Below are 27,708 nucleotides of genomic sequence, written 5' to 3' on the forward strand. Positions count from 1 at the left end.
GCATTGTCTTGCAGTGAAACGATGCCCTTGCTTAACTTGCCAAGTCTTTTGTTCTGAATTGAACAGTGCAGATTGTGCTATGTCTTACAGTAAGTTGCTGCATTGACTGTCTCATTACGAGGCAGAAATTCCACAAGCAATACTCCTCTTCTGTCCCAAAAAACTGTGCACATGATTTTCCGGGCAGAAATTGTTTTCTTAAACTTCACTTCTCTGGGTGAATCTGAATGCCGCCATTCCATGGACTGTTGCTCTGATTCTGGTGTGACGTAGGCCACTCATGTTTCATCTTGAAGAAACACCTGGGCGGTTAGAGTCTTCAAGATGATGACGAAGTCAAAACAGTGGTGATGCAGTGGTTAACAAATCAGGCGGCAGACTTCTATGAGGAGGGTATTCAAAAACTGGTACAATGTTATGACAAGTGCCTCAATATTGAAGGAAATTATGTAGAAAAGTACATTAAGGTACATGCTTTCATGTAAAAATAAAATTGAGATATCTTAGCACAAAAAACACGCCTCGTATATTCCATGATTTTCCTCTCTTTCTGCAAAATCCTGCAGCCTGTCAAGTAAGGTGAATGATACTCTCTGCAGTTGACACAGATGGGAGGCAGGGCACATGGAGTATTGGGATGCGATGGACGTCCACAATCTCGACAGGTGGGGCTGGAAGTACAGCGGGAAGACATATGGCCTAACTTCCAGCACTTAAAGCACTGCATTGGAGGAGAGATATATGGCTTGACATCACAGTGGTAGACCATCCCTCGACCTTCTCGGGCAATGTGTCACCCTCGAAGGCCAAGATGAAGGGCCGGTGGCAATCTGGTTATCCCTCGGAGCCCGATGGACGCGCTGGATGAAATGAACACCTAGCCGCTCAAAATTGGTGTGCAGCTCATCGTCACACTGCAAAAGAAGGTCCCTGTGGAATATAATACCCTGGACTATATTTAAGCTCTTATGAGGCATGATGGTGACAGAAACATCCCCCAACTTGCCACAAGCGAGTAATGCCTGTGACTGGGCAGAGGATGCTGTTTTTATGAAAACTGACCCTCCACCTCCCCAAACTTGTCCTCCAAATGCTCCACAAAAAACTGAGGTTTCATGGACATGAAAGATTCCCAATCAACTCTTGCACGTTACTGGTACCTGGGTAAATAAGCTTCACTGCCATCCTTAGTCTGGCGTTCCTCCCACGGTATGGCCTGGGAGGGGAACGACTTGGTCTCATACTTCTTACCATTAAAGTTAGACTTTGCCCACTTAGAGACTGCTGGCAGCAGACCACCAGCAAGAGATGACATACTACACTTCATGGCGCGTCATCCGCCCTGATGCCACCAACTCTGACCAGGGGAGCTCCCCACGGGTGCCACTCAGCCGCAGCGAAGGCCATCTGGCAGGATGGCCATTGCCAGGAGTCCCAATGCCCCAGGATAACGGGCATCTACTCCTTGGCATACATGGGGAATTAACGGCACAGGCATCAGCAGAGCGATCCCTGTGTTGTCAGGCGGCTACAACCAACAGGGTACATGGTGGCCCCACCACAACCGTGCTGGATGAGGTGCAAAGAAGTTCATGGTCATCGTCGGCACAGAAAGTGACACTGCAGAGTGCTTGGTGGAAAACGCACACAGGAAGGTGTCCTCGCCCAAGAGATGTACAATGGGCGGGACTGCAATGTGACAACGAGTAAGTGGACTAAAGATCTTAATGCACGATGGACACGATGCACCATGTAAGGCACCCTTCCTCAATTGGCTCGCTCTTTGGGAAAATTTTGAACAATGGAGGTCAAACCTTACAGGGGACCATCGCATAAAGGCCGAAACATGTGAGACTCCTTTTAGTCACCTCTTATGACAGGCAGGAATACCTTAAGCAGGTACATACGTTCTCGTGGATAATTGCAGTATCAAGTAAACCTTTTTTTTATTTGTTTAACAATGAACTAACCGCAATAACAAAGGAATTAAAATATTGGTGCCAGACAGATACTTGTAGAGCTGAGATCAGTGAATACACAACAGCCCAGTTCCATATTCACATTATGGCAAACTGAGTACAACTGGGAAAAAAATAATCCTTGCCATTTTTATGCATATGGCAATAAGGCACGAGCTAGACATGGGGGACTCACTGAGGTCAGCTGAAAATTTTACCCCTGTACAATGACAACTTCTCTTCAACCCATTGACTGGAAAATTACAAAATATCTATCTCATACAAGAGGCCCTAGCAATTTATGAAATTATTTGTTCATTCTGTAGAAGAGTACATCTTATAACCAATAAATCAAGGAAATATAGTACAAAATTACACATCTTAGCTGAATCTAGAAAAGGGAACATCTGGAATTTTTAAGCTCATCATAAAATAGACAATACATTAAACAAATAATGGTACTAATATTATACTGTGTTTTGCCAGTAAGCTGCTGAATTAAAGTATAGTTAGCAGAGGACATATTTCACACAAATACTAGCTTTGTTGGGAAAGTAATGGAAGTCCTGAAAGGGGTGCCAAAAGTCTAAAGAATGAAAATTAGAATAAGTGAAAATCTCCCACCACAAAATAAATGTTCTTGCCTTGTGCTGAAAGAATACAAGAGAAATTTTGATGTTAAGTGCAGACACACACAGTTACAACATAAAATATTGCAACAAAGAAAGTAACTAATAAAATGAAACCTGCAGCAGTTGTGTACTGCCATCACCAAAACACTGGCATTGACTTTTCCTACAAGCATCTGCAGTACAACTACAGGCTTATAAAATAATGAAGTGATAGAGTTGAAGATCTGCATAACAGAATTATAAAGAGGTAACTTCCTACAATAAATTTCATTCAGAAAATACATACAGGGGAGCTGGCTGCTGTGGAGTCAACAACGGATTTTCCAAATGTACCAGCAAAAGTAGCTCAGCTATTAGAAACACACTTCTGTTACACTATTACCACTGAATTATGGAAGAAAAAGGACAAACTTATACATTATTATAAGGGCAATCGTAGAAGGGGAGAAGCAGATAAATCAGCTTTGTGAAACATGCTCTGCAGCCAGGAGACCATTATACAGGGTGATTCAAAAAGAATACCACAACTTTAGGAATTTAAAACTCTGCAACGACAAAAGGCAGAGCTAAGCACTATCTGTTGGCGAATTAAGGGAGCTATAAAGTTTCATTTAGTTGTACATTTGTTCGCTTGAGGCGCTGTTGACTAGGCGTCAGCGTCAGTCGATGCTAAGATGGCGACCGCACAACAGAAAGCTTTTTGTGTTATTGAGTACGGCAGAAGTGAATCGACGACAGTTGTTCAGCGTGCATTTCGAACGAAGTATGGTGTTAAACCTCCTGATAGGTGGTGTATTAAACGTTGATATAAACAGTTTACAGAGAATGGGTGTTTGTGCAAAGGGAAAAGTTCTGGACGGCCGAGAACGAGTGATGAAAATGTAGCACGCATCCAGCAAGCATTTGTTCGCAGCCCAGGAAAATCGACTCGCAGAGCTAGCAGAGAGCTGCAAATTCCACAATCAACTGTATGGAGAGTCCTACGAAAAAGGTTAGTTATGAAACCTGAACGTCAACTACCCGAGGCGATGGATCGGCCGCCAGGCAGCCCGTGACAGAGCACTTCATCACTGGCCTCCAAGAAGCCCTGATCTTACCCCCTGCGATTTATTTTTATGGGGGTATGTTAAGGATATGGTGTTTCGGCCACCTCTCCCAGCCACCATTGATGATTTGAAACGAGAAATAACAGCAGCTATCCAAACTGTTACGCCTGATATGCTACAGAGAGTGTGGAACGAGTTGGAGTATCAGGTTGATATTGCTCGTGTGTCTGGAGGGGGCCATATTGAACATCTCTGAACTTGTTTTTGAGTGAAAAAAAAACCTTTTTAAATACTCTTTGTAATGATGTGTAACAGAAGGTTATATTATGTTTCTTTCATTAAATACACATTTTTAAAGTTGTGGTATTCTTTTTGAATCACCCTGTATTTGATTTGTTAAGACTCAGGTCCTAGCTGCCAAAAGCAAATACTACCATAATCTACACTGAGAGGTGATAAAGATTATTAAATGTGACAAGTTTAATTTGAAGGAGGAGGATATGAAACAGAGTATCCGGATTCTGCACGTAAGGGTAAAACATATGGTTTCCCCAAGAAATTCGTTTAACCATAGTATAATAGCCCAGAATATTCTAATAAGCATGAACGCTTTGTCTGTACAAACTGATCAATGTACACTACTCCAACAGGCATGAAAATGAAAACGTAGAAGTCTCCACTACAGAATAACAAAATGCTAGTTAAACACATGACCAAAATGACAGCAACTATTCTTAAACATTAAAAAAATATAATACATGAAAGAAAAAGAAAAATATGCGAGGACCAGATCTACACTTCTTGGCATAAAATGATTCTTGAGCTAATTTCTACCAACTTTAAACATTATAATATGTTTGTGTAGGGTTAGGTGGTTAACTACAACAACAACAACAACAACAACAACAACAACCACCACCACCACCACCACCATGAAAACAAAATCCATCTGCACATCAACAAGCCCAGTTACATTCAGTCTACTTTATTGCAGATTTTTACAAACTCTAGAAGCCATCATACATTGTGAAAATAAGCTGAAAACTGTTGCATACAATTTGATTATATAGCAATCTGCAGTAGTATATGTAGTGAAACTGTCTAACAATTAGGCTGACACACAGACTGTAGCAAATTAATAAGAAATTAGGTTCTAAGAAATTGACACCAGTAACACAATAATGATTTCACTGCTCCTTTCTGAAAAATGACAGAAATGAAGTTTAAAACATTCAGTACTCACCTGATTGGTCATAGCTACAAAAATAGCCAACAAAAACAAATAACAGCACCACGAAAATTTCTTCTGTACCTCTTCTTCTGTAAGCGTAATGAACTCCCATGTCATAAAAGCCAAGAAAGGAATTGTTAGCATGAAGTTATCTCCATTAGTTTCAATAAAATCATGCCTTGTAATTGAAGTTGGATCGATGTGATGTTCACGAAAAGGCCTCAGAAAATTCTGCAATAATAATAATAATAATAATAATAATAATAATAATAATAATAATAATCCTTTGATGATTTTGGACAATGATAGTTACATTTTACTTCAGCATAAAAATGTTGATTTGCAACAATTAAAATTAAAAAATGTTGCCCTATAAATATGCTAATGAAGATAATTTGTTAAAAAGGTAAATATATGCATATATTGAAGGACTGCAGCTGTTTTATACATCAGATATGCCCTGTTTATGAAGTGTCACTAATTCTTCTGACAAACAGAATTTTGCAACATATTTATCCATTCAATTTGGTATTAAAGAACAATGAAGAATAACTTGACAATTAACTGTAATGATATATAGCACAAAAACTTGGAATGTAACAATATTATGAGAAGGAAAGTTGCTACTCACCATATAGCGTAGATGTTTTAACAAATGGGAAAATTTTTTCCATGTGTGACCCCCTCCCTCCCCCTCCAAAGAAACACACCAACACTAACAGAAAGTGAAGCATAACATTTATAAATGACCAGAGCCAATTAAGATAATGCTCGCTAATGCAAAGGTGCAATTAATAGTCAGAAGTAGGTATGTTGCAGTGTTGATGTGTTGACTGAATTGCAAAATATCAACTGGCTATTCAAGATGTGTACACCACATGCCAGCAAAGGATTTTAGTTTTCCAATTAATTCCATATTTGTAAGAATCCAAAGCAATGCAAACCTTATACTGCACAAATACTTATCATAAATGATAGTTATCCACACAACAGACATATTTCATAACAGATCAAAGTAAGATAAATGGAAGCCACTTTTATTCGGATCACATTCATGACAGCAATACATGATTCACAATATTTCCAACACTTACTGCTACAGTATGGCACTGATTACTTTGATAGAGATATGGAAATAAATTTTTGCAGACTGTGTTAAAATATTTATTTATACTTTTAGAGTGTGACGTAAAGTCAATTTAAAAGCAATGACATGTAAATTGCGCTATTTTTCTTCTCGTCCAAAGAAATCAAGCAGTTTTATGGCTTGTGTAACAGATGATAGCAACAAAGCTGGCAGGTAAATAACAGGAGTAAAACTGACACATAAGTGCTAAGGGAGAAACTGTTATTCATGGTAATAAAACAGCTTAGCTTCCTGGGACACTGGGTTGTTTACATGAGTTAATGTAAAATACTCATATTATCCATGTAAATGATAAACGTTCATTTATCATTGTCAAGCTAAGCATATTACTATGACAAAAAAGAAAGACTACTTACAACATTTGGAACTATTTGTTGAGATATATTCATGAACAATTATTTTTAACCATGAACTATGCCCACATAATGTGGCAATTTTCATCAAAACAGGTCATTTCAATGCACTGGGCAAACAGTTTATTACAAATGTCTTCTTGAGCTCTTGTTTGGAAGCAAAAATGGTTTAGCTCCTCTGTAAATGCATAGAAAATAACAAAGAAATGTTTTCAACAGTAAAAGGAATAACTGCAGATGCCTGTAGACCCAAATCAGTCCTAATCTGAAGGTGACCACAATTATTTTGGCAACTACACAACTGTACCGCATGTCATGGCACCTTCTGGGGAAAAACACCAAAACGCACTATATATGGTTTGACAAAGGTGTCACAACAATCACAAAACTGCATTTGCGCAGTAGAGAGTTTGGAAATGATTGTGAATGGTCATGATATCTTTAATCAAATGAACCTAGTTACTCCCATCAGCCATCACACCAGGTAGTGCTTGGCAGCGGTGGGAGATACAGCACGAATTGTTCCAACTTTTACACACGTACCAGTTCAAATCCGTTGAGTAGTGTTCCCTGGTGTCAAGAAACTTAACCATGTAATATTTTAAACACTACTGAATGGACAATTTGCCAGCATAATTTTTTTTTACTTGCCGAATATTTTTTCGTAAAGCGGAAATAACAGGAAAATTATAAATATGTTGATGCAAATTTGGGTTCAAACTAACATTGTGGACATAGGAAATTTGACGAGAGTGATAAAGTCCTAAATGGCAGGAAAACGTCAAGTCAAGGAATGTAAAAGTGGGGCTATACTGTATATGGTTCCAGAGACCTTTTCAAGTTTCAAACATCTATGATGTATAAATGCAGACTGAAGCGACAAATGAAAATTTGTACCAAGGCCAGAATTCGAACCCAGGTCTCCTGCTCACTAGGCAGATGAGCTAACCATGGGCGCAGCAGCTTTGCACAACTGCATGGTCTACCACAGCATGCCGCCTCCTTGATCCAAACTCTCATTCACGCCTCAGCCCTCTTGGTATTTCCCCTAAACTTGCACAGCATTGCAGAGGCTCGCCAACTGTATTGGAATAGCACCTAAGCATCAAATGAAATGGGGAATTTTGTCACTTGATCACTTGATCTGATCACTTCAGTCTGCATATATACACTGAAGAGCCAAAGAAACTGGTACACCTGCCTAATATCATGTATGAACCCCCATGAGCAAGCAAAAAAGTGATGCAACACGACATGGCATGGACTCGACTAATGTCTGAAGTAGTGCTGGGGGGAACTGACACCATGAATCCTGCAGGGCCATCCATAAATCTGTAAGACTACGAGGGGGTGTAGATCTCTTCTGAACAGAACGTTGCAAGGCATCCAGATATGCTCAATAATGTTCATGTCTGTAGAGTTTGGTGGCCGACAGAAGTGTTTAAACTCAGAAGAGTGTTCCTGGAGCCACTCTGTAGCAATTCTGGACCTGTGGGGTGCTGCATTCTCCTGCTGGGATTGCCCAAGTCTTTCTGAATACACAATGGACATGCATGGATGCGAGTGATCAGACAGGATTCTTACATATGTGCTATCTGTCAGAGACATATTTAGATGTATCAGGGGTTCCATATCACTCCAACTGCACATGCCCCACGCCACTACAGAGCCTCCACCAGCTTGAACAATCTCCTGTTTCTGGGGAATATCAAGTGGACTGTGGTGTGAATTCAGATCAAGGAGGGAGGTGAGCTACGGTAGTACGTACAATTGTGCAAAGCCAATGTGGCAGGGTGGCACAATGGTTAGCATGTCTGCCTATTGCACAGGAGATCCACGTATGAATCCTGTCTTTTGTACAAATTTTCATTCATCACTTCAGCCTGCACATATACATCACAAATGTTCTGAAAGTGCCAGAAATTATATAGAAAGAAGTTTTATTAAGTGATTTGTGTATTGCACTTATATCATCATGAAGAGCTTACAGTCCTGTTGCCTACAATTGTCAGCTGCCCACAAGCTTCCTACTCTATGAGTCTCGTATACTTCTATATGAGCACTCCTCAAGTTCCCATATGACCTTATACCTAGCAGAATGTTACCACTTTCCTTTGCTTCTGTAACTGGTAGAGGGTGTCACTGAAGTTACAGACATTTCTCTCTATTTCTTACAAGTGCTGCATGGACTCACTTGCAGTTCAGTACACATATCCAGAATCCAAACAGGAAGTGACTGACAATTATTTTTTTTCTGAAACCCACACAAGAAAGCTGTTGATCATCACTGAGGAGTATTTTCTCACACAGATGCTAGGAAAAAACTGCCTACATGGAGCTCTTCCCATGACCTATTTTTTTACTTTCATTAAATGTTTGCTGACCCCCTGGTAACTGCTATTCAAAAAGCTTTTAGATTTTTAATGTTTCTAAATGTTGACCATTATAAAGCCATCAAATTGCATTTAATGGCTGAGTGACGTGTCACCCACAGCTAGGGATGGGGTGGCTCTCACTCCACGTAACACTCGCCGTGGACACCTATCACGAACTGCTCTTTCTAAAAGGTGTAACCAGACTGGGGAGTTGTCCCTCAAGTGGACATACCTAACACTGACTGAGTGACTGAGCAACACCTGTGGGTGGGCATGGGAAAGATCTTCTCAGAAGGGGGACCAAATGCTGAACTGAGGACATCACTTGGGCTATATTTACTACATCAATTTCTTCCTACAGCATGAGACTGGCGTTCTCTGCAGCTGCAGTAGATGATTGGAGAGCCCCAGAGACAGCAACCATATCACGGTCTGTTAAAATGCAGGTTATAACTGCATATCAACTAACTTCTCCCCATTCATCTGAATATACAACAGTCCTTTAAAATGTGACATACTGAAATCTGTATGACACAAATATGTGGTAAACTGAAATCTGTACATCACAAACACTGAACACCGGAGGGTCCTCTTGCCTATAATGTCTACTGTATGCAGGAAGCAATCGTATGACTGAGTCCTACCTGTTCATGTGTTACGTCCTCATCTCAGTTGAATGTTTAGGAGTGAGCCACTGCTGAACAATGGGTTTTACTACCTTATTACCAGTCAATTCTAGCCCCATTTTCTTTTTGCTGACGCACAACTTCATGCCTCAGTAGTGAGGAGACAGTACAAAAGGGAACAGCATACTGAACCACAGAATTTTCAATGCATGCTTTCTTAGTTGCTAGGAGGGAGTCAGTGGAAGTTGCAACCAATGAGAAGTGAGTGCAACAAGAGGTTGTGGGTTAGTGTTGAATAGGGGGAACTGCGTTCGCAAATGCTGAAGTATTGAATCCGGTTTGTCAAAGTGAGTTAAGAACTTGCATTTAGGTTACAGGACAGCGAAGACATGTTAAACTTAGTTTTCTGGGCAACATATAGCCGCATGTGTGTACAACTTTGATACTTAGAAATTATGTAAATGTAGCTGAGTAATGAACTTAGCAAAATTTAGCTACCTTGGTGATATAGACTGAAGCAGATTTTTCATTGAACTTTAATAAAGAGTAGTTGTAGGATCGCATTTTAGCCCTTGCTTACCAATTGCAAGTACTGATCGCAAAACCCAGTTATTTACTTGTACTGCAAAATATGAGTGTTTTGATTAATATACAATTTTATTTAAAATTAAGCTCTGGTTGTCATGTAATCGTTCTTCCAAATCATTAAAACTATAATTGAATAATTTTATGCAGGCAATATTCTGCTGGAAACTTTAAAAACTGCATGTTATTTTTAAATTACCATACTTTGCACTGATGGGTGGGCCAAAGAGTTATGAAAAACCAGTGTGCATTTAATTTCACACCTGCAAGTTTGCAAGTAAGCACATGCTTAAAGAGGGTTTAAAGATCACAAAGTGCCAACTCTCATTACTTGAAAGGCTCTGAGGCTTTCCATGGTTGGTCAGCATTTAAACTGTAACTAATCAAAATGGCATGCTACCTCCTAAATGTTGCTATGACTTGGGAAAGTAGTAGTCAGCTACATAGCACATCTTGCTTATAATGAGATCCATAAAGTCCTAGACATTATCTTGATGGAGAAAAATCCACTAATTAACTTATGGAATGCAGTTTGCTCTGCTGATTTCCCATTTTGGTAGCATCATTTTGGGGGCTGCACCATGTCATGGATGGATCAAGAGTGTAAATTTGTCTCTGGAATGAAAGTAAAAAGAAATTTTCCATTGAGCCAAAGCTGTGAGGGCTGGAGAGCAGAATGAGAGAGCTATGAGTGAAAGTATACAGATTCAGAGATGACCAATCTCAATAACACTTCATTCCTGGAGGAAATACAAGATGAGCCTCACAGCATAATACAGTTTACCATTAGCAGAAATGGTCAGGGGAATTGTATTATGAAGCTTGCAGATCCTCTTTGTCTAATATCTTCTGAAGCAATAAATACACAGAACACAAAACTATCCAGTGTGACACAACAAGCAACAGCATCAGCTTGGATGCCTGCAATCCTTGGGACTGCAGAGCGGTGGTATCTGTCCCTGGCAACACAAAGCCATCTGACCTTTGGGCCTGTCAACAGTAAATTCATCCTTGTGGTAAACGGTATAATCCCTTAAACAAAAGTCAACATCCTTGAAATGTAATTTCTGCAAACACAAACACAGGAGTCCAGGTGCACCCAGAACCCATTCATGTTCCACTACAGTGTGATACTTTTCTTATTGGTAATGTTTTTCTTTGTCTTTACCCCTTTTTTTCTGGTGTGTTGGAGAGTTAATAATGGTTAAAAAAACCAACAGCAGGATTTCTGATTAGCCTAAGGAAAGTTTCATTTCCACAGGTCGTGCTAGAATGTCATCAAATAATCCATCAGACAGACAGTATGGCAGGGTCAACAGTTTATGCCTGTTAAGCTTTGTGACCCTAGCATTGGGTCACCTGTCTTAAGTGTCACAAAAAAGGTCATGTTGCAGTAGTCTGTCACTCAACTACACAGAACACAGCATCAGAAAACATGGGTATAGATATATGGGAAGTGTCATAACAGGACTGGTTCCCAATCAGAAGTCCAACAAGCCTTTTATTGAGGTTTTGGTTCTCACGCTACATAGGCACTGATGCAGCAGTTTCCATTTATAATGAACAAACATATTTCGACCTCAGCTCTCTGCTGCTATTGCTAGTAAACAGGCACCTTTGGGAATATGGTAAACTGCAAATACCCTTGCTAGACCAATTCGAGATCGACTTTACCTACGGATCAGTGACTTGGCCCATTACCTTTATTGTTATCCACAATGGTAATTCAGCAAACCTTTTAGAGTCTGATGCCCTTCAAGCCTTTCATTTTTCAGTCACGGACTCCATACAGTTGGTACCTCCCACAGCTTCTGTCACTCATTGGAATCTCTGTGCTCATAATTTCAGAATATCTTTGTGGAAGGCCTAAGTTGCACCACAGACTTTCAAGCCCATATAACCTTTAAGCAGTCAGCTTCTCCTATATTTTTTCATATACAGATTCCTTAAACCCTATGCTCACAAGTCAAAGCAGAGCTGTACCACCTCACATCTCTTGGGACTGTGTTTCCCATTTCCTCTAGTGAATGGGACACATCCCTTGTCATCATGATGAAGCCCTCTGGTAACTTATGACTTTGCAGTGGTTTTAAGATCACCATGAATTCACAGTCTGTGGTCAACACATAACAATTACTACGTCCAGACAAGCTATTCAAATGCTTAGCAGGACCGAGCGAGGTGGCGCGATGGTTAGCACACTGGACTCGCATTCGGGAGGACGACGGTTCAATCCCGCGACCGGCCATCCTGATTTAGGTTTTCCGTGATTTCTCTAGATCACTTCAGGCAAATGCCGGGATGGTTCCTTTCAAAGGGCACGGCCTATTTCCTTCCCCTTCCTTCCCTAATCCGAGCTTGTGCTCCGTCTCTAATGACCTCGTTGTCAACAGGACGTTAAACACTAATCTCCTCCTCCTCCTCCTCCTCCTCCTCCTATGCTTAGCAGGGGTCAACTCTTCTCTAAACTTGACCTTTATGAAGCATATCACCAGTTATCCTTGGATGAGGGGTCCAGCATATCATGGTTTGTAACACTCCTTTTGGCCTGTATCAAAATTAACGGTTCATTTTGGCATGGCAAGTGCCCCTACAGTTTTTCAATGCTATCTTCAACAGGTCACGTCCACTATTCTGCACTGTTTCAAGTATCTGTATAACATTGTCATTAATGGACATACTATGAGTGAACACCTGCATGATCTCCAGGCCCTTTTTGAAAAACTCCAGGCTGTGAGTCTGTGTTGCAATCTGCAGTAGCCTAAGCTTTTCCAACCCTTTCATGAGTATCTGGGCCACACCATATCAGAGCAGGGCATCCAACTCCTGGCAAGTCTGGCCGTTATGGACCTGTCGAATCCCTCATTATTGCACGAGCTGCAGGTTTTCCTGGATAAAGCTGCTTTCCCCCCACGTTCATTCTCGGGCATCCATCACTACATGTCCTCTCTACCTTAGCTGCAAGGCTGCTTCCTTTATTCAGTCTCCAATGTGTGACCTGGCCTTCTCCGCACTAAAGGACCATCTCAGGTCAGCACAATGTGTAGTTACTTTTGATCTCAACAAATCACTGGTTTTGGCTCGGAAGCTCACAGTACAGTATGTTGCAGTCTTCACCCATCACAATGCAGGCGGCTCAGAGCAGCCACGGGCATTTGCATCCTAAACTTGCAACCCAGCACAGCTCCGCTATTCTCAGGTTGAGGCGAGAGCTCCAGTCACCAAATTCCATGCTTTCTTCTATGGCACCAAATTTCTTCTCATTATGGACTACAAGTCATTAGTTTCATTATTTAGTCCATCCACTCGGGTCCCTGATAAGATGGCCCACAGGCTGCAGCAGTGGGCCTTTTTCCTCTCCAAATACAAGGAGGCATTACAGTTTTTGTGTGTGTGTGTGTGTGTGTGTGTGTGTGTGTGTGTGTGTGTGTGTGTGTGTAGCCTACCAGACCAGTCCTATTGGTTCCCTGGCCCTGCCAATCTTCTCAAAAAGCACCAGCTGTAGACGCTGCTCCTTCTCCTTCATCACGGTTCTTGCCCACTGTTGTGTTTCACATACCACTATTTCCCACCAGGGATGGCAATCTGAGTGTGTGATTTTGGTTAGCACCCTAACAGTTACCGGCAATGATCATGCGTCAGAATGGCTGCTGAGCTTACACGCTCAGAGACTGGAGTCCAGCACCATCAAAATCCACTCCGAGTCCAGGCAGGCACCAAAACCCCCCCTCCCCCCAATCCCAGCCACACCACTGCCTTCGCTGGTGCCCCAATTGCTAGTTGCTGCCTAGCCGCTGGTGTTCCCCTAATCATCTCTGGTGCTGCCGTCTCTTGCTCCGACAAGGGGGTGTCAGGGCAGCTCGCCACTCCTAAGCCCATATTCTAAGGTCTCTGGCGAGTGGGAGTTGCTCTCCCCTCTAGCCTCCAGGGCTTCCATGGAGTGGACACCATTTCTACATTACTGTCATCCACAACATGTCCAGGGAATCAGTGATGCTCCACTCCACGATGGAGGGGTGTAGTGACACACATGGATTTCACCCAAATCTGGGTACACAGTTGTATGGTGCGCGACAAAAGTTTGAAGACACTAGCTCCGGTAGAGGCCTCCATTTTATGCACCAGCCCCTCTGAAATGCCAGTCAACAGCTTATGTAGTTTGGCCTGGCCAGCCTTGCTCTCAGTCATGTGTTAACATTCAGCCTATGTGTATCAGACTAGTTATGCAGGCACTTCATGTCAAGTGTCTTCTTGCAAAAATATTCTAGAAATAATAAAGTGTTGTGTCTGTTATTATCTGTGTGTTCTTGTGGTGAGAACACATACAAATAAAAGACATTCCCCCAGATTTCATGAGTTACCTTGACAGGTTATGGACCCAGTGATGATGGAGATCAGAGTAAGTACAAAAAGTGTACATTTATGATTTAAGAAAGACTACGCTTTTCCTGTAAGAAGACTGGTGTATCATGTGTCAAATATGGCTTCGTCAGCAAAAGATGTAGCATCAACTAGTGCAACGAAACTAAAAGATGCTCCACGTTTCCTATTATGGGATCTGGAAATAAATGTGGCGTTCATGGCAAAGGGCCTTGGTTGGTTGGTTTGTTGGTTGGTTGGTTGGTTGGTTGGTTGGTTGGTTTAAAAGAGGGGGGAAGGGACCAAACTGCTAGGTCATCAGTCCCTTGATCCCAATAAAACAATGCCACAAGGGTGAGAATAAAACAATCAAGACTGACAACACAAAATGGAGGGAAAGAACAAACCACAAGAACGACAGAATGGCAACAAATACTTAAATGGAAAACGGGAGAAGAAAACCACAGAAACACGAGAAACAGGTAGAAGTGATTAAAACACCAAAACAGATTACCATGGCTGGCTGACCATGAGAATAAAAAGGAGAAGGGGGGGGGGGGGGAGGAGACGGTAATTCGGACGCACAGGAGAACTACGAACATGTGCAATGTAACTGGCGAGCAGTCATGCACATCTGACCTGCAATGGAGTGACGCCAGCCTCCACAAGGACACTGTTCACTGGACTCATTCTAAAAGCTCCCGTCACTAGGCGAACGCCACAGTGGTGCACTGAATAGAGTAAATGCAATGCTGAGGATGCCACCGATCCATAGACCAGACTCCCATAGTCAAGGTGGGATTGAACAAGAGCTCTGTGTAGCTGCAGCAGCATAGAGTGAACTGCACCCCAGTTGGTGTTGCTCAGGCAGCAGAGGGTATTGAGGTGCTGCCAGCACTTCCATGGAAGCTAACAAAGGTGAGGAAGCCAAGTCAATTGGGTGTCGAAAGCCAGTCCTAAAAATCAAAATTTCTCCACTACAGTGAGGGGATCATCAGTAAGGTAAAGTTCTGGTTCCGGATGAACGGTACAACGCCAACAGAAGTGCACAACACATGACTTAGTGGCTGAAAACTGGAAGCCATGGGCCAGAGCCCATGACTGCGCCTTGTGGGTGGCTCCCAGTAGGTGCCACTCCGCAACATCAGTACTTGTGGAGCAGTACGAAATGCATAAGTCATCTGCATACAGAGAGGGTGAGACGGATGGCCCTACAGTGGCTGCTAGACCGTTAATGGCCACTAAAAATAGAGAGAGACTCAATACAGAGGCCTTGTGGAACCCCTTTCTCCTGGATATGGGGGGAGGGGGGACAGGGGGGGAGAGGACTTTGGGACTAGGGGAGACACCAACTTGGGCACACAAAGTAAGAAGAGACAAGAAATTTTGGATAAAAATTGGGAACGGGCCTCTGATACCCCACTCTTACAATGTGGCAAGGATATGATGTCGTGAGGTGGTGTCATACGCTTTTCGTAAATCAAATAAGATGGCAACAAGGTGTTTGCTTCTGGAAAAGGCTGTTTGTATGTCAGACTCAAGGGACACAAGATTATCAGTGGTAGACCGCCCATGGCGGAAGCCCTCCTGACATGGAGCGAGTAGGCCATGTGACTCCAGGACCCAACCCAACCACCAACACACCATACATTCCAGCAGCTTACAAAGAACGTTGGTGAGGCTGATGGACTGAAAGCTACCCACATCAAGTGGGTTTTTGCTGGGTTTGATCATTGGTAAGATGGTGCTCTCCTGCCACATGGAGCGAGTAGGCCATGTGACTCCAGGACCCAACCCAACCACCAACACACCATACATTCCAGCAGCTTACAAAGAACGTTGGTGAGGCTGATGGACTGAAAGCTACCCACATCAAGTGGGTTTTTGCTGGGTTTTAGCATTGGTAAGATGGTGCTCTCCTGCCACTGCGTTGGAAAGACGCCATCGCACCAGATCCGGTTGAAGATCACGAGGAGATGTCGCTTGTTGCAGGCGAGAGATGTTTAATCATCTGACTGGTGGAGCCGAATGGGCCCAGGAGCTGTGTCGGGGCAATGTGCAAGGGCACTGTGGAGTTCCCACTCTGTAAATGGGGTGTTATAGGGTTCACTGTGGCACGTAGTGAACGAGAGGACTTTCCTTTCCATCCACCATTTGAGAGTGTGAAAGGCCCAGTAATTCTCCGATGCAGAAGTGCGAGCGTAGTGCTCAGCAAAGTGCTTGGCAATCGCATTTGTGTCAGTAGATAGCGTGCCATTTACATTAACACCGGGTATACCTGTTGGGGTCTGGTACCCAAAAACTCGTTTGATCCTTGCCCAGACTTGGGAAGATGACACATGACACACAATGGTCGACACGTACCTCTCCCAACACTCCTGTTTCCACCTTTTGATAAGCTTGCCAGCGTGGGCATGGAGCCATTTAAACACTATGATGTACTCCAGGGAAGGGTTCCACTTATGCCTCTGTAGAGCTTGCCAACGCTCCTTAATTGCGTCAGTGACTTGCAACGACCACCAAGGGACTGACTTTGGCCGGGGCACCCTAAAGAATGAGGGATTGAGTTTTCTGCTGCAGTAACAATGGTTTTAGTTACCTGCTCAACCACCACATCGATGTTACCATGTGGGGGAGATTCAATGGTGACAGCAGAGGTGAAGGCTACCCAGTCTAGGTTGTCACGTGCTCTCCAGTGGATAGATGGGAGAAGGCCAGGACTGCAAACCGAGATCAATGGCTGAATATGTGCCATGTGCCACACTGAAATGTGTAGCGGCCCCAGTATTTAAGAGGCAGAGGTCGAGTTGTGACAGTATTTTTTTGACATCTCTGCCTCGCCCAGTAAGAACTGTGCCACCCCACAAGGGATTATGAGCGTTAAAATCTCCCAAAGTAGGAAAGGTTGAGGGAGTTGATCAATCAGTGCAGACAATGCGTTCAGGGGTACTGCACTATCTGGAAGAAGATATACGTTAAGGACAGTTATTTCCTGTACCATTGTTACCCTAGCAGCCACAGCTTCAAGAGGGGTTTGAAGGGGCACAGGTTCACTGCATACTGAGTTCAGGACATAGATGCAAACTCCACATGACACTCTTATTATAATTGCTACAGTTCCCGTAATATCCCTTACAGCCATGGAGCGCAGGGTTACGCATTGCTGGGAAACAGGTTTCCTGGAGGGCAATGCAGAAAGCAGGTGTGAAGCTTAATAGTTGCCATAGCTCAGCCAGGTGGTGGAAAAAACCGCCGCACTTCCACTGGAGGATGACAAAGTGAGGCTGGGAAGGCACGAAGCGTGCAAGGAGGCAGGTTATGCCTCAGGGTCACCTGCTGCCTCCGACTGAGTATTTGTAGCCATTTCTATGGTGGATGAGGCATCAGTGAGATCCAGGTCCGCAGGGGATGCTAAGATCTCCTCTGCATCCTCAGATGCAGAACTGATAGGGATTGGTGGTGTTGGAGCCACCAGAGGGTCCTGTTTCTTAGAAGACTACTACTTAGTTTGCTTGCTCTCTCGCTTCTCCTTAGGGGCTTGCTGGGAAGATTTCTCTGAAGCAGCTTCAAACATGGATGAAGACTGAAGCTCTTCATCCAGCAGCTTCTGGCTCCTTGAGGCACTGGCGAGTGTCCACCATGGCATTAGCGGAGACCTTAGGAGAGAGGGCCCCAAGAGACCCCTTCCACACAAGAGGAGCCGGAGGAGACTGTTGCTTCTCCAGCATGGGGTAGGGGACCAATGTCCCATGCATTTGGGGGCAGGTGGGGGGGGGGGCTGTCTCACTCCCAAAATAGGTGCTTTGGGAGCAAGATTTTCCCCCTACCACCAAGGGTGCGGATGTATTCTGGTGGCCCGGACGGCCCACTGTTCGTGCCACAGATGGAGGAACCACTGACACTTGGGACAGCGATGATGATGTAGCTGCAGCATATGTCGACGTCAACCGAATGGAGTGTAATCTTTCAAATTTATGTTTTAACCTCTGTTTAAGTCAACTGGTCCAGGGTCTTGTACTGCATGATTTTCTGCTCCTTTTGGAGTACTGGGCTGTCCGGCGAGCAGCTGATGCAAGTGGGAGGTGGTGCACATGGAGTATCTGGGTGCAGTGGACATCCGCAGTCTCGACATATGGTGCTGGAAGTGCAGCGGGAAGACATGTGCCCAAACTTCCAGCTCTTAAAGCACTGCAAAGGGGGAGGGTTGTATGGTTTAATGTCACAGTGGTAAACCAACACCTTGACCTTTTCAGGCAATGAATCACCCTCAAAGGCCAAGATGAAGGCACCTGTAGTAACCCTGTTGTCTTTGGGTCCTTTGTAAATGTGCCAGATGAAATGAACACCCCGCTGTTCTAAATTGGCGTGGAGTTCGTCGTCAGACTGCAAGAGGAGGTCATGATGGAAAATAATCCCCTGGACCATGTTGAGGCTTTTATGGGGAGTGACGGAAACAGGAATATCACCCAGCTTGTCACAGGCGAATAACGCTTGGGATTGGGCTGGGGATGCTGTCTGAATCAAGACTGCGCCGTTTCGCATCTTGGACAGTGCTGTCACTTCTCCAAACTTGTCCTCAAGGTGTTCAACGAAAAATTGAGGTTTTTTAGGTAGAAGAGTGTCCCCATCGGTTCTGGTACAGACTAAAAACCAAGGCGAATATGGCTCCCTTCATTCTGTAGCTCTACATTACACGGTGTAGCGAGGGAGGGAAACTATTTAGCATCATACCTGTCAACACTGTATTCTATCTTGCCCTTCTTAAAGACTGCTGGTACCATACGGTCACCAGTAAGAGATGACTTAATCCACTTCATTGGGTATCATCTGTGCTGACGCCACCCACTCCTATCAGGGGCTCTCTCCACAGGTGCCACCCAGCCACAGCAAAGACCAACTGGCATGATGGCTGTTGCCGGGAGTCCTGATGCCCCAGGAAGACAGGCATCTACTCCTTGGCATACCTGGGGAGTTTAAAGCTCAGGCATCAGCAGTGCAATCCCTATGTCATCACGGGGCTACCACCAAATAGGTACATGACAGCATCACCACAACGGACTGGCTACTGTGATGGATATTGGGTGCAGAGAAATCCAATATTGTCATGGGGCATAAGAGGACAGGAGACAACGAAAGAAGATGACATACTCCGGAAAGTGTCCTCGCCCAAATAGTTGAATCGCAGGTCGAGATGCAAAGCCATGACAAGAGGTTCAGGAGACTGAATCTAAGGGCACTATGGATAACTCATGCACAACATAAGGCATCCTTCCCCATATGGCCCGCACTTCTGTAGAATTTTGAAAGCGGCAGGTCAAACCACAGAATGGGACCTGAACGAATAGGGCAAAAAGTGTGAGACACCTTTTAGTCGCCTCTAGCAACAGGCAGGAATACCTCTGGCCTATTCCAACCCCCGGACCCGCAGGGGGCGGCAAAGGGCCTTGGCAGATATGTTACTGGAAATAACAAGAAACCTGAAAATGAAAATGAATCCAACTGGGTAAAAAAAGATTCACTTGCAAACTACTGTATTTTGAGGACCATAGATATTAATGTTAAAACACATGTCCTTACTTCTGAAACATTTTAAGAAATGTATGATACACTTACATAGATATATAGAACACAAATCACCAGGAGACTCAGTCACTTTTGACAGGAATTTAAATATGACACCCAATAATGATTGAGTGCAAACCCTAACATTAAGACTGGATCATTTTGAGGGAGAATATTGATGAAACAGCACTGATATAAAAAATAACAACAAAGTTGCCAATGAACATAAAAATTTTGGAAGTGCTTGGGACTACTAGTAAGGAGGATAAACCTGAAAACAAGACTTCAGTCTGAAGAAGACAAAAATGAAGAAGAAATTGCATTCCATTCAAAGAAGCAGCCTATAGGAAGACATATCAGAGTAGGAAGTTGAGACATTGGTGAACTATTTTGGATGTGGAGGTTCATGTCACAATGTGAGTCAGTGTAAAAAGAAATGTAATGCTACCAAGAACACAACACATAGTTCTATATGTGGTATATATCGTTTGGGTGAGTTGGGTGATAAGGAACTCCCTCCAAGCAAATGCTGCAAAAACACACATTGTGCAGCTGAGAAATATTACTACAAAGAGAAATATGAGAAGATTACGAAAGTGCCAAAGACAGTTCTTCTTTCAGAGATACTTGTGACAGAAAACCGAGACAAGGCAACTGATAAAATATATACTAAGTCGATTATAGACAGTGGAAGTAATGAGCAAATTGTTACATAAAAGGAAAATTATGTCAGATGTGAATATACAAAAATTAAGACTGCAAATGGGCATTTCAAGAGTTCTAATCTTGTTGGTGAATCACAAAAGGTGTTTTTGACAAATGTGTCACATGTTGCTGAAAAAATTTATTGCCAGTAAATGCCATTGCTGAAAATGAGGCAGTGGCAATATTTGACATGAAAAAGGTGCAGACTATAAAAGATGGACGTATCATTTTGGAATGCAAGAAATCACAAAATGCACTGCACATAAAAGCAGACTGCAAAAAAAATGGAGGTGACTACACAAAAGAAGAAAGCTATTCAGTGGCATAAAAAGCTACGAAATCTGAATTTCAATTATCTGAAGAAAATACCAGAACTGTGTGATGGTGTTAACAAAATTGTCTCAGAAGAGGACATGCCTTGTTGTGAAACATGTATCATGGCAAAGTAAGTAAGAAAACCACTCCAAACTGTATTGGACGGAGCAATGTGATCTCTTGAGATCATTCACACTAATGTACACAAACTTATCACAATGAAAAATATTTTTTAACATGTCTTTATTATTATACATATTTCTTGAAATTGTACCTTTTCCACAAAGATGAAACAAGACTATATAAGGAATATGCAAGCAAAGGTGAGGATCATTTCTCACTCTGAAGACAGAGAAACATAAGTTGTGACAGAGGAGGAAAGTACAGAAGTACTAACTTTATAGAATGGAATGAAAATTAAGGTGTAGTGAGTGTTAAACAAAGTGTCTCTCAACTTAATTGTAAGACAGAATAAATCTTATTACTCTCATGAAAAAAGTAAGGGCCATGTTGTTTGATTTGAAAGTTGGAAACAAAATATGGAGCCACACAGACTTGCCTACAGCTTATCTCTTGAACAGCTCAGTCCTACTACAGCTTTCCATGTGACCCCAGCTCAAATGTGGTAAGGAAGAACAAATTTGTGAAGATTGGGCATTATTGGTGCCATGGTGTTCACAAAACAATTTGGGAATTTAGAAAAAACTGACTGTAAGAGCTGAAAGAGGTGTTCCTTGTAGGGTATACAGACAATGGCTATGTCACTGAGAATCCTATGTATGAAAATTATCTGAAGTAAGAAATGTTGCGTTTATTCATTACTATGAAGACAAAAAAAAAAGAAAAGAAAACCAAAGAGAAGCAATAAATCTAGCTGTAGAAAACTGTATTTCTCAAGAAGGAGGAGGAGGAGGAGGAGGAGGAGGAGGAGCCAGAAGAAGAAAGATGATTCAGAAGAAAGAAGAGAAACTCCATAAGATAAAACATACATAAGGAACCAAGACATGAAATATTTATTATGTTGATGTCATGCTTACATACAAGGAATGCATTGAGCGTGAAAACAAGGAAAATTGGATGAGGGCTACAAATGAAAAGAATGAGTCATTGAAGAAAAATGAAACACAGACTCTGATGAATAAAGAAACTGCTCACAGAAAGAAATAATTATGGGAAAACAGATTTCCAAGAAAAAGGATAATTGAAAGTCCAAAGCTAGACTAGTTGCAAGAGGATGTCAACAGGATCAACTAAAATTGGGTTTTAAAGGTATTTTTTGTTTTGTTTTCCCTCATATTCCCATTTGCACTTGCTGCATTAAAACATTGGATAATTATGACATCTGATGTCAGAGCAGGCTTTCTTACTGTCAGTTGATGTCCCTGAGATACAAAGCCCCTGGGAAAATATGCCTGTTCAAAAAGGCATTGTATGGATTGAAACAAGCTCCTTTGCAATGGAACATGAGACTGAGCAAGTTTTGTAAGAGTGAAAACCATATCCAACTGAAATCTGACCACTTTGTTTACAAATCAGATACTGAGAAAAAAATGTATCTTGCTGCACATGTACATTTTGTTTGGAGAACACATCTGTCAAATGAAAATTCCCTGCAAAAACGGAAGAAAAATTTTGATATAGCAACTGCTAAAGAACCAACAATTTATCTGGGACTTGAAATAAAAAGAACATAACAGTATTCAATAAGAAAAATAATATGCTAAAGAAATGGTAAAAACATACAGACAGGAGAAATCAAAAACTGTAACAACTCCCATTTCAACCCAAGGGGAAATTGAAGAAATCAATGCACCAAAGTCAGACTTTCCATATCATGAAGCAATAGACAGTTTATTTTATTTAGCACATAAAACAAGATTGGATATTGCATATGCAGATCAATGAGCAATACAAATCAGACAGACAATCAAAATCTGAAGGGAACTTTAAGATACCTGAATTCAATGACTGGGAGTGGAATAATATACTCATCAGAAGAACAAGAAATAGTGGCTTCTATGGGGATTTTGCAGTTGAAAGGAAAGAGATAAAAGTACAATAGGATACATATTTCTGTACAATTATTCTATAATCAGTTGGCGTTGCAAGAAACGTCGTGTTGCTGCACTATCTACTACTGAAGCAGAATACATATTTGCTTCTGAATGCTGTCAAGAGATGGAAGTTTTGAAGACTTTCATAGAAAAATTGCTGGATAAAAACATGAAAATGGAACTTAGTGTTGATAACTAAAATCACGTCAAACCTGCAAAAGAAGCGAGTACAGGGTAGTGCATGAAATGTGTTACCATTTTGTTTTTGAATATAAACTTTATTGTCTATACAATCTGAAAGGAACATATACTACAATGAAGAGCCGTCCATGGACATTTGTTCTAACTCAGCATATGCTCAATATGTCCACCATTTCGTTTCCTAACTTCCTTCAAACGAACACTGAAGTTAGTGATTACCCTATGGCACATGTCTTCTGTAATTTCACTGCAAGCTTGAAGAGTAAGTCTTCTGAGCTCCATTAAATCACGTGGACGTTTCGGGAAAATTTTTTCCTTTAGGTACCCCCAAAGAAAAAAGTCACATGGACTGAGGTCTGGACTATTGGGGGGGCCAATTTTGTCTGTCATTGAAGCGACCTGGATACCTGAGTGAAATGATCCGCATGTCAAAATGCTCGTGTAAAAACTCCAACACAGTGTTTGCAGTATGTGGCCTTGCTCCATCTTGCGTGAACCACTGTGTGTTGAAGGGCAAGGCAGTAGCAAGAAGCTGTGGAATTTAATGGATCTCAGAAGACTTATTCTTCAAGTTTGCAATGAAATTACGGAAGACATGTGCCGTAGGGTAATCACTAACTTCAGTGCTCGTTTGAAGGAAGTTAGGAAACGAAATAGTGGACATATGGAGCATGTGCTGAGTTAGAACAAATCTCCATGGACAGCTCTTCATTGTAGTATACGTTCATTTCAGATTGTATTGATAATAAAGTTTATATTCAAAAACAAAATGGTAACATTTCGTGTGCCACCCTGTACATTCATGTTAAGTATCATTTGATCGGTGATGAGCTAAATCATGGCTGGTTCAACATAAAATACAATCAAACTCGAAAACAACTAGCTGACTTTCTAACTAAACTTCTCCAATGTATTGCTTTTGAGAAAACAAAGAAAAGATGATGTTTGATTGCAATTACAATCTTTTGTTTGTTTAAAAGGTACATTTTCAGGGACTATGGTTGCAAATGTTTTGAGAGACAACACATTGTTTTGTTTAAGGGTGTGTGCTGAGAGTTAAACCAGACAGATGATATGCATAGAGCTTCATAACACAGACAGCCACAGCCATTAAACTTCATAATGAACGGAAGTAAAACGAACCACAAGACAGCTGTAACTGGTGATTTCTTTATTGTCACAACTAGTTTCGTTGAATTAAAATAGCATCCTCAGGTGAAAATAGAATCACATCAGTGCATCAAGATGCCCCTAACATTCATACTCAAAAACCAAACACCTGAAGAAGGGAAGTCATCAAAATAAATAAAACAGAACATTGGGGCAAACAGTGTGGTGGCTCAATTGCGATGATTGCACGGGGAACAGCACAGAAGGTGGTCAAGTGTGTACCCGGTTTCGACAATAAAGAAATCGTCAATAGTAGCTGTCTTGCTGCTAACTTTACTACCATTCATTAAAGATATTGTTGTAAACAAAAGCAATACATGTCTGCTAATGTAAGGCCATATCTAGTATGGTGCACTGTTTCTGTCATGTGGTATCAATGCACTGTTTCTGTAATAAGCTGGCAACACAGTTGGTTGCTGTTTGAATAATAAATGTAATCAGTCATTCCCTGTAGCCTCGTGTTTTAATGTATTTAAAAAGAAGCACATGGTACATTTGAAAACACAATAGACAATATGCTCAGACTAACCCTTACAAAATTAAGGGATAGCACATTGTGTTTTCTCTGACCACCAGCCCCCCATATTACACTACTGGCCATTAAAATTGCTACACCATGAAGATGACGTGCTATAGTCGCGAAATTTAACCAACAGGAAGATGATGCTGTGATATGCAAATGATTAGCTTTTCAGAGCATTCACACAAGGTTGGCGCCGGTGGCGACACCTACAACGTGCTGTCATGAGGAAAGTTTCCAACCAATTTCTCATACTCCAACAGCAGTTGATCAGCGTTGCCTGGTGAAACATTGTTGTGATGACTCGTGTAAGGAGGAGAAATGTGTACCATCATGTTTCCGACTTTGATAAAGGTCGGATTGTAGCCTATCGCGATTGCGGTTTATCGTATCGCAACATTGCTGCTCGCGTTGGTCGAGATCCAATGACTGTTAGCAGAATATGGGATCGGTGGTTTCAAGAGGGTAATACAGAACGCCATGCTGGATACCAGCGGCCTCATATCGCTAGCAGTCGAGATGACAGGCATCTTATCCGCATGGCTGTAACGGACCGTGCAGCCACGTCTCGATCCCTGAGTCAACAGACGGGGACGTTTGCAAGACAACAACCATCTGCATGAACAGTTCGACGACGTTTGCAGCAGCATGGAGTATCAGCTCGGAGACCATGGCTGCGGTTACCATTGACGCTGCATCACAGACAGGAGTGCCTGCGATGGTGTATTCAATGATGAACCTAGGTGCATGAATAGCAAAACGTCATATTTTCGGATGAATCCAGGTTCTGTTTACAGCGTCTTGATGGTCGCATCCGTGTTTGGCGACATCGCGGTGAACGCACATTGGAAGCGTGTATTCGTCATCGCCATACTGGCGTATCACCCGGCGTGATGGTATGGGGTATTATTGGTTACATGTCTCGGTCACCTCTTGTTCGCATTGACGGCACTTTGAACAGTGGACGTTACATTTCAGATGTGTGACGAACCGTGGCTCTACCCTTCATTCGATCCCTGCCAAACCGTACATTTCAGCAGCATAATGCACGACCGCATGTAGCAGGTCCTGTATGGGCCTTTCTGGATACAGAGAATGTTCGACTGCTGCCCTGGCCAGCACATTCTCTAGATCTCTCACCTACTGGAAAGTCTGATCAATGGTGGCCGAGCAACTGGCTCGTCACAATACGCCCATTACTACTGTTGATGAACTGTGGTATCGTGCTGAAGCTGCGTGGACAGCTGTACCTGTACACGCCATCCAAGCTCTGTTTGACTCAATGCCCAGGCATATCAAGGCCGTTATTACGGCCAGTGGTGGTGGTTCTGGGTACTGATTTTTCGGGATCTATGCACCCAAATTGCAAGAGAATGTAATCACATGTCAGTTCTAGTATAATACAGGGTGTTACAAAAAGGTACGGCCAAACTTTCAGGAAACATTCCTCACACACAAAGAAAGAAAATATGTTATGTGGACATGTGTCCTGAAACGCTTACTTTCCATGTTAGAGTTCATTTTATTACTTCTCTTCAAATCACATTAATCATGGGATGGAAACACACAGCAACAGAATGTACCAGTGTGACTTCAAACACTTTGTTACAGGAAATGTTCAAAATGTCCTCCGTTAGCGAGGATACATGCATCCACCCTCCGTCGCATGGAATCCCTGATGCGCTGATGCAGCCCTGTAGAATGGCGTATTGTATCACAGCCCTCCACAATACGAGCACAAAGAGTCTCTACATTTGGTACCGGGGTTGTGTAGGCAAGAGCTTTCAAATGCCCCCATAAATCAGAGTCAACAGGGTTGAGGTCGAGCGTGGAGGCCATGGAATTGGTCCGCCTCTACCAATCCATCGGTCACCGAATCTGTTGTTGAGAAGCGTACGAACACTTCGACTAAAATGTGCAGGAGCTCCATCGTGCATGAACCCCATGTTGTGTCGTACTTGTAAAGGCACATGTTCTAGCAGCACAGGTAGAGTATCCCGTATGAAATCATGATAACATGCTCCATTGAGCGTAGGTGGAAGAACATGGGGCCCAATCAAGACATCACCAACAATACCTGCCCAAACATTCACAGAAAATCTATGTTGATGACGTGATTGCACAATTGCGTGCGGATTCTCAGCAGCCCACACATGTTGATTGTGAAAATTTACAATTTGATCACGTTGGAATGAAGCCTCATCGGTAAAGAGAACATTTGCACTGAAATGAGGATTGACACATTGTTGGATGAACCATTCGCAGAAGTGTACCCGTGGAGGTCAATCAGCTGCTGATAGTGCCTGCATACGCTGTACATGGTACGGAAACAACTGGTTCTCCCGTAGCATCTCCATACAGTGACGTGGTCAACGTTACCTTGTACAGCAGCAACTTCTCTGACGCTGACATTAGGGTTATCATCAACTGCACGAAGAATTGCCTCGTCCATTGCAGGTGACCTCGTCGTTCTAGGTCTTCCCCAGTCGCGAGTCATAGGCTGGAATGTTCCGTGCTCCCTAAGACGCCGATCAATTGCTTCGAACGTCTTCCTGTCGGGACACCTTCGTTCTGGAAATTTGTCTCGATACAAACGTACCGCACCATGGCTGTTGCCCCGTGCTAATCCATACATCAAATGGGCATCTGCCAACTCCGCATTTGTAAACATTGCACTGACTGCAAAACCACGTTCGTGATGAACACTAACCTGTTGATGCTACGTACTGATGTGCTTGATGCTAGTACTGTAGAGCAATGAGTCGCATGTCAACACAAGCACCGAAGTCACCATTACCTTCCTTCCATTGGGCCAACTGGCGGTGAATCGAGGAAGTACAGTACATACTGATGAATCTAAAATGAGCTC

The 27,708-nt window shown here is 42.6% G+C and overlaps 1 protein-coding gene across 2 annotated transcripts in view; it reads right to left on the reverse strand.

Moving 5' to 3' along the window:
* Positions 1-27,708, reverse strand: part of LOC126236774 (plasmanylethanolamine desaturase) — a 67,100-nt gene that overhangs the window by 17,734 nt on the left and 21,658 nt on the right. For both annotated transcript variants that reach the window (XM_049946351.1, XM_049946349.1), the window contains one exon: positions 4,880-5,098. In XM_049946351.1, coding sequence (XP_049802308.1) covers positions 4,880-5,098 — 219 coding nt within the window. The remainder of the gene's footprint in view (positions 1-4,879; positions 5,099-27,708) is intronic.

This window comes from Schistocerca nitens, chromosome 2 (genome assembly GCF_023898315.1).
Source record: "Schistocerca nitens isolate TAMUIC-IGC-003100 chromosome 2, iqSchNite1.1, whole genome shotgun sequence".
In the NCBI taxonomy this organism is placed as follows: domain Eukaryota; kingdom Metazoa; phylum Arthropoda; class Insecta; order Orthoptera; family Acrididae; genus Schistocerca; species Schistocerca nitens.